The sequence below is a fragment of the Anarhichas minor genome, unplaced genomic scaffold, assembly GCF_050575085.1.
Source record: "Anarhichas minor isolate MPS153535 unplaced genomic scaffold, ASM5057508v1 ptg000030l, whole genome shotgun sequence".
Classification (NCBI taxonomy): domain Eukaryota; kingdom Metazoa; phylum Chordata; class Actinopteri; order Perciformes; family Anarhichadidae; genus Anarhichas; species Anarhichas minor.
In genome coordinates, this window is record NW_027466476.1 from 4,171,519 (window position 1) to 4,180,000 (window position 8,482).

General features: G+C 43.4%; 1 protein-coding gene and 1 long non-coding RNA gene across 9 annotated transcripts in view; one reads left to right on the forward strand and one right to left on the reverse strand.

Moving 5' to 3' along the window:
* The window catches only part of ncor2 (nuclear receptor corepressor 2), a 76,956-nt gene that overhangs the window by 28,941 nt on the left and 39,533 nt on the right, over positions 1-8,482 (forward strand). For all 8 annotated transcript variants that reach the window (XM_076104375.1, XM_076104381.1, XM_076104378.1 and 5 more), the window contains exons 6-8: positions 1,226-1,339; positions 5,378-5,434; positions 6,105-6,157. In XM_076104375.1, the coding sequence (XP_075960490.1) occupies positions 1,226-1,339; positions 5,378-5,434; positions 6,105-6,157 (224 nt within the window). The remainder of the gene's footprint in view (positions 1-1,225; positions 1,340-5,377; positions 5,435-6,104; positions 6,158-8,482) is intronic.
* LOC142964174 (uncharacterized) overlaps positions 1-8,482 on the reverse strand; it is a 41,563-nt gene that overhangs the window by 18,277 nt on the left and 14,804 nt on the right. The window contains exon 8 of the long non-coding RNA XR_012957511.1: positions 4,588-8,482. This exon is cut by the window's right edge and continues 437 nt beyond it. This is a non-coding gene — a long non-coding RNA (uncharacterized LOC142964174). The remainder of the gene's footprint in view (positions 1-4,587) is intronic.

Below are 8,482 nucleotides of genomic sequence, written 5' to 3' on the forward strand. Positions count from 1 at the left end.
CTGAAATGGAAGAAGGTGGAGAGGGGGGGGGGGGGTCTCTATGGGAATGTCTGTGTTTCCAGCACCAGATGCTTATCCTGGCCTTTCATGCCACACGAGGATCCCTCCTGCTGGGGGGGCTGGCTGACTTAACTGTAGATCAGCTATATGCACGCCACTCAGCGGCGATAAATTACTTCAAATTCAAAAAAATGATTACCAGCTAGCTAACTAGTAGCTTATACAGACACGTTGGTGAGTTTCTTTGCTGAATAATAAGCGAGACGAAGGTTTTGCTTGTATGATATATGCTACGTACATACGCAAAATGCAGACGCACCGCCGGCTTCTTTATGACCGCATATGTTGAAACAGCTGTTTCCTTAGAAAATTCAATGTATGAATAATTTAAATGTTCAAATGAATATCTCATTATCGCCTGCCATTATCACAGGCAGAAGGAAGTGGCTACTTCCACATGCTGCTCATTGAGGTACTTGAGTGTGGGAGGATTAATGATCCTGACTGGTCCATTAACACCTTTTCAACATCTGGATAGCAATCCAATCTGCCAAAGATGCAAAGACGGTTGTAAATGTAAATGGTCTACGAGAGCCAAACAACTTTTCATTCTATGTGCTGAATGTCAGATCAGGCCTCTCCTCTTTGCTACCTGTGCTCCTTCAGGGAAAGGTTGACGGACATAAAAGCAACGACTGAACTCTAGATAAATGGCAGTGAAACGTGAAGGTTGATGCACCTCAACCATGCCGGACTCACTCTTTTAATTCCTAGCAGTTACATGCCAAGGTGATTTGTAAATTAGAGGAATGCCGCTGTTTTCCAGTTTGTGTCTGGTGTTAATTTCCCACATTTCCCTCTTACTTTTTCTTTTGCGGTCTCTCTTTCTCTCTCTCTCTCTCTCTCTCTCTCTCTCTCTGTCTCTGTCTCTCTCTCATTGGAGGTTCCAGCCACACAGCAGGCATTGGCTTTGTTTACAGGCTGTTGTAGTAACTCTTTGATTAACAAGGCCCTGGGGAGTTAATAGCTATTACAGCTAATAGGACAGTTAGTCTCGTCCCTGCTGGAGTGCCGGGGGGGGGGGGACTGTTGATCTAACACACACTCTTTAACCTTGCAGCAGGAACTGGTGAGCCACAGTTCTTCCTGGAAGATCAGGGCCCTTTTGGATTTCTCATGTGTTAACTTTCATCTTTGTTTGTGTGTGTGTGTGTGTGTGTTACAGCATCAACTGGAGGAGGAGGCTGCAAAGCCACACGAGCCAGAGCGGCCCATCTCGCCACCACCCAGCGAGGCCAAGCACCGCAGCCTGGTGCAGATCATCTACGATGAGAACAGGGTCAGTAGATCACAGATAAGCACCACGCGCTCCATCTGTGGCCCACAGCTCCAGCCCAACTTCCTTCACTTGATCATATATGCAGTGTACTACCACAAGCAAATGTCCGAGTTGGAGAGAGCTGGTAGCTGTTCCCTAATAGTTCAGTATTGTTGCACTGGTATAAAAAAAAAAAAAACGCTGTTAAATCCGCTGAGTATTCTCTACTGCCTGCTTTGGTTATTTGGTTCTAATGTCAGCGACAGGGCAGCTAGTCAGTGTTGGAGATGTAAACTAGATTAACCAGCAGGTGCAGCTTTGAGCAAACCACAGAGACTTTTACCACGAGTGAAGCCCCACATATCGCATATTTCATTGACAATGTAGACGTAGTGTGGTGTACTCCAACACTGAGCAAAACACTGGGGCTCTGAAGAGATTGGTCCGTCTGTAGAGGACATTTATATTTACCTTTTGTTTTATATAATCCTCAAAGACCCGTGTCAATGAAAGCAGAGAATGCCACCAGGTCTCTTCCGACCTGAGCTTCCCACTCTTTACTGCCGGGCAGAACTCTTGCCTAACAGGATAAGCTACTAGAGGGCATCGCAGCAGGCACGATGAATCACACACTCACAGCTTATGAGGTGACGCAGTCGCACACTGAAACACATCTTTGTCTTTTATCAGCTATGCGAGTGTAGCAGCTTACTCATTCTTTCAAGAAAAAGATAAAGAGAGCAGCCGGGAGGTCACATAAGGCTATTTTGAAGCGTTTATTTGGTGCTAGTCACAGCAATCATTATATGCAGGAGTGCTCTGTGCAGATTTTCACCTTTCTAAAGGAGTTATTCTCAGTGCTCTCAGTCCCCCTAGTGGAGAAATGCACACATCTCCTTTTTTTATTTTCTTTTATTAGAACTGCCATTTAAAGCTGGGAACTCCTCTCTCGTACTCTATCACAGCCCAGCCCCCACACGAGCCCCCTATGGGGAGCTAGAAGTAATGTTGTAACTTCACAGTTCAAAGGGAAAGAGCTCTTGAATGTATTCGAACAGCGTCTCTTGACACATTCAAGGCAGATCCTTTTCAAACAATGGCAAAGCAGAGTAGTGTGTCGAGGAAATGTGCAGCAAATGGAGAAGCTGGTTTTAAAACCCCACGTGTTGGCAACACGCAGTCCCCATGTTTAAGTGTAATTGAGCTGGAGACTAAATCCCGAACAGCTGCACAGATGTCCCCAGATAAGAACCAAAATATCCCGAGAAGACCTTTTCAAAGGGAAAACCACAGCACAGGGAGTGTCCCGCATGACTTTGACCCTTATTGTCACCTCGATCAGCTAAACCACAAACACTTCCATGCAACAGCAGATTGCTCAAGACTCATCTGAAATCATCCTGGCTTACTTCACAATGTAGCTTGACCTCTGTAACACTTTCCACTTCCCTCTGACGGGAAGGATGTACTCTGGCCTACCGCCTGCCCCCTTAACCCCTCGCTCTCTCTCTCGCTCGCTCGCTCTCTCCCTCTCTCGCGACCGCTACCTAAGGTGCATTAAGTGGTTATGTGTAAATGGTGTAATGTTAAAGCTTTGTGTTACATGCCAAGCCTTTTATTTATATATATATATATATATATATATATATATATAAATATATAAATATATATATATATATATATATATATAAATATATATATATATATATATATATAAATATATAAATATATATATATATATATATATATATATATATATATATATATATATATTTATATATATATATATATATATATATATATATTTATATATATATATATATATATATATATATATATATATATATATATATATATATATATATATATATTTATATATATATATATATATATATATATATATATATATATATTTATATATATATATATATATATATATATTTATATATATATATATATTTGTTTGTGCATGTGGGGTATACGTACTGCAGCCCCAGCATGCCTTTTTGAGCTGGTGTCACTATGGTGTCATCTGTCCCCTCTGGGCTCGGTGTCACCAGCTTTCCCAGACAGGGTTACAGGCGCATTTCTACCGACATCCCATTGTCAAACCCCGGGGATGGCTCAACCGAAGTTCAATCGTCTCATATTTGGGGCATAGCTGTTATGGACCTGAGCACAGGAGAAGAAAGCCCCTCTGAGAGCGCAGCATCATTATTCTGTTGAGCAATGCTAAATTCTCATGTACATGTCGTATTAAGATGGCCTTGTAGTTCTTTTCCCTTGCCTCTCTCTTTTGTCCCTTGTTTTTCACTCTTGACTTCCCTTCATGGGAGACACAAACGTTTCGTAATGCTGTGACTGTAGTTGCATATGCACCCACAGTGTTATTTTCACAAGTTTGTCCCAAGTGGTTTCAGGGATCATGTGATCTTATAACAGCTTATAATGCCACTGCCTGAGTGGCAGTCCTGTCTGTTACCACGGGGGGTGTAATTGAAGTAATGGAGTGTGCGCGCACGGACGGACGGACGGATTGAGAGTGCAGTTTCAAGCTCTCGCTCTATAATTATTCCCACTTTCAGAGAAAATGTAATACCCCGTACAGCTTCTTTTGAATCGCATCCATTCCCCCTCTTATTCTTGCAAAATTATTAATTTCTAGTATTTAATGTGAAGAAATATTCCAAGAGTTTTCGATGTCTGTATCGTGCAGTCTTGTTTTTAAATTTGCTTTAAAAAATGACATTAAGAAAAAGAAGAGAAATCCTTGAGCCTCCCTACTCCTAATAATTGCTGTTCATTAACTGCTTCCGTAGTAAGCAGGCTCTCTGAGGCAATACACCTGCTCACTGGTGAGGCATCAACACAAATGAGGAAATCAATGCAAAGCGAGTTCAGGAAGAATGATCGCATTATGTTACTGTATCTGCATTTGACTAATATGCAAAGTCATGGTCATATGTAAATCAGTGGTCCCTGATGTCATAGAGAACATGCACTTTAAAAAACTGGAGCCCAGTCATCTGGCTTCACTCACAGGTGACCCAGTTGGAAGCCTGCGTTGAGTAAAGTTAAGCTGTGTGTGCGTGAGCTCCTCCGGAGTCTTCACATCCAAGTCCGGTAGCGTGACTCTCGTATAAACTTAGGAGTAGATCCCAAACACCTCCTGTGCTACTACCTCTGCAGTGAAGACGGGAGTGAAAAGGACAAGGAAGCAGCATGAGATTGTGGGCGGTGAAGAAATACAGGTTGAGGTGCACACGTACCAGAGGTTCCGTCTCTAAAATCTCCCTCTCCATCCAAACCCCTCCCTCGCCGTCCTTCCATCCCCTCCGTGAAGGTGTCGGTCTGCGAGGTCACCGAAGGAGATGGAGTGAGATGGAAAGCAACGGAGCATGTGGTGTGTCACCAAGGAGGGTCCGTCTGATGGATGAAGCAGAGAGAGAGAGAGAGAGAGAGAGAGAGAGAGTACAGAGTGGGGTATTCTGGGACACTGCTCACACATTTGTCTGCTGGAGCTAAATATAAGAATGTTTGGAGGAGCAGGGCTGCGATGGAGGTCATCCAGAGACGCAGATGGGAGTCTGTTTGCTGCCCAGCTTCATGGTCCCTGCCAGGAGTTTGTGTAGTAAAAAAAAAAGCTGATTGTTGTATATAGTAAGCTGGAGGTGAGATGTTTTTCTCTCTTTCATCATTTGTCTCTTCTGAGATGAGCACCAGAGCCCTTTAGCCCCCCCCCCCCCTCCCACTCACTTTCTATTCCAATCCCACTTGCTAGCCTGCCTTGCCTGCTCTTTCTCCCTTCCTCTCTCTCTGCTCAGGGGATGTGAGTAACCTTTTTTTTTTTTTTTTCTGGGAGAGGAAAGCGGGAGCTGTGGCCCAGCTTGAGTTAAAAGCTCTAATAATAGTCGCTGCATCCATCTCTCCATCCGTCCGTCCAGTGAGCGGTAGTGTAGCCTCAGTGATCAAGTGAGCGGGCTCACAGCGTTGCTGTGGTGATGGCTGAGGTGCATGCGGCCGGCTAATGTACTTCTTCTGTTTGTGTTTCCTCACCAGAAAAAGGCAGAAGAGGCTCACAGGGTACTGGAGGGACTGGGACCCAGGGTAGAACTGGTGAGTGGAGGCTTTGATTTCGTATGTATGTATTTTGTTCCCTGCTCATGTTTTTTGCATTATTGAAGCAGCGTTTTATTGAAGAGGGATAAAGGATGCTTGGGGGAGAGACCAGGAACACGTTCATAGGTGCAAGGCTCTTCAGCAGGGGTGTAAAGTAACAAAGTCTAAATATTTTATTAATATACCCAAAGCTCCTTAATATACTCGCATCAGGGTGTAAAGGATCGCTTGCACCCAAACACACTTTTTATTTTAGACAAATTCCCAGACTGCCTTGATTTGCAATATTTTTTCACTTAGTCATGAATTTGTCTGCACACACTATATCTGTCCACACATGTTCGTCTTGCTCTCATACACACAGTGATTTTCATCACTTAGTTCTCTTCAACCTTTTGAGCTCATGCTAGATGCTACATGAAACGGGTTCCTCTGTCCTGGATGACATTTCTTTCTTTCTTTAGTTCTTTGGATCGAATTTGATCGGGTTGTTGGGCTTCAGTCAGTCACAGCTTGTTATTTGCTAAACATTTTTCAATCCTGCAGGCACGGTCAAGAGTCGAGGAGATGTTTGAGTGAACTCTGTCATTCTGTAATCTGTTCATTTACAATCTGTTGCACAACTGAACATATGGCTAATGTTTTTTGTTCCTTTTGTGTGTTCCAGCCTTTGTACAATCAGCCTTCTGATACCAAGCAGTACCATGAGAACATCAAAATGTGAGTCTGTCACTACGTATGACTACATGCTTCCACGTTAAGGAATGTTTGTAACTCTAAGAGAGTTTATACGGGAGTGTACAAATTATAAAACGTATATTGGGGCATATGCACTCCTGTAGTATTCTGCTGCTATTGTGAAATGCTCTGTAAACATTAAACTACTGCCATTAGAGACAGAAACGTGTTTATCTCAGCTATTAACTCCCGTAGTGGTTGTATGTTTCCTCCACTCCCCCTTCCCCCTCGGCAGACTGCAAAGAATGGCAGAGGGGTGTTGTAAAATTGTCATTTTGTTAACTTAGCAATGAAACTTTCTGTAATAAACGTGTTACGAGGGAAGCGACAAATGGTGAAAAGATGCCAAAGACCTTATGGAAAAGGCCCTCCGCTGTTATAGGGGCCATTATTGTAGCAAAACTATTTGCAAAGCACGGCTGTCTTTTTGTTACACCTCTGCTGTGACAGAGATCTGCACATGTTGTGTGTCTGTACCGCTCTGTCCGCACTACAGACCACCAGCCGGCGGCAGCACCCAGCGGACCGGCCAAAACTGTCCGACTCTGTTAACCGGCGACTTTCAGCCGAATGCGTCTGTGGTTGTCGTAGTTTTGACGGCTGTTGAAAACAGGAGAATACGCAACTGTCCTCATGAATGCCTCGTTGTTTAGTTTGTCATTGCAATGTTATAACAAATCTGGTTCCTCTTTGGAAGCTTGTTTTGAAGATATGAGTCCATTCAGTCACGTTCTGAACAACTTGTAAATGGTACGGAGGCTCACTGTTGTATCGTTTTCAGGACCTTAATTATGTGAGTTAATATCACAGTGGTTGTTTTGTATGCTTCGGAATATGACAACCAGCTGCCAGCGCTTCAACTCCTCAGTAGCTAAAAGACATATTTGAATGTCTTTTTGCCTTCAGATCATCTGCGCTCAAACAAAAGGTGCATTAGTCATCCCAAATAATTGATAAACAAACATCGGCGTTGCTTCTGAAAATGGACTAAAATTACTATTGATTTAAACCCCCCCCCCCCCCCGTTATTATGATATTATGACATGAAATATTAACAGCAGGATGGCCGTCTCAGCAGCCAACATTGCATTAGGTGAATGTTTGATTGATCATGTCAATTTCCTATGTTAATGGCATTATGCAGAGATTACACAACTCTGCCATGTCTTATCAATAAGGCTCTGTAATCTGAAGTATAACTCACTGTGGCACATCAAGGGGCAGCACGAGAGCTCGTCTCCACCGTCGGCACTGTGGTGTGGGCACAGTGGCGAACCACAAGATGTCTGACCTCTCGCCAGAACGCTGCTCTGTCGTCACCCCTTTTGATCCCTGCACCGTTTGATCAGTATTATTGCCTCAAAGCAATTAACTGAAAACTCTTCCTCTGTGTGTGTGTGTGTGTTATTAAATACCACTGTGTCACTTTGAGCCAGCACAATTGACTTCTTTGTTTTGCTAACTGGCTTGATAACCTTGGCACTCATCCCTGCTGGGGTTAGATGAGTACCGATTTCTCTGTGGAGCTCCCGGCATCCGAGTCCCCATCCCAGGTCTTCTACTGCACACAGCTGATGATATTTCCTTTGCATATTTAAACTGCTATGAAAACAAAATCTTTGAAGTCTGAAACAGGTTTTGCTGAGTCTGCGTGTACCTCTGGGGGAACATCTGTCACAAGCGTGCGTAGTATGAATCTTTCAGCCATCGTGTTTTAGAGGTATTATGCCAAATTACAGTGTTCTCCGGTATCTCAGAGAACAAAGGAAACCTTTCGCACGGGTTCAGAGTTGCTAATCTTTCCCTTTGCCATCTGGCGTCCGGAGGACAATACCATCTCTGTCTTTGCGGGGCTTCATCTTATCAGTCCTGTTTTTGCCATCCCAAGTTATTTCTCACACATTATATGCCACCACGGTGAGCGTGGCCATCAACAGTATCTAGCTGGATTCAACAGTATTTGTCTTTTCTGCTGCAATGGCTTTGCTCAATATGCGTCTGTTTGTTTGTGTGGGAGTGTTTATATAGGTTGGGGGTTAAGGCTGTTTAGATTTAACTTGAGTTTGTTATTGCAGATAACATGTTTGGGAAATGGAGAATAGGTCATCCTGTGTGTTTATCCCTCCCGACCCATAAATGTTATCATGCCATCGTCTAATTTTCTCAAAACTCCAATAGTATCCCACTTTGGTTGTCTTCTGTCCTTGCCTTTGACCCGAGGGTCCCTGCGGCTCAGTTGAAGTGACTAATGTAGAATAATCGTACATTAATCAGTGAGAAACGTGACCTTACAACTCACAGATGAAG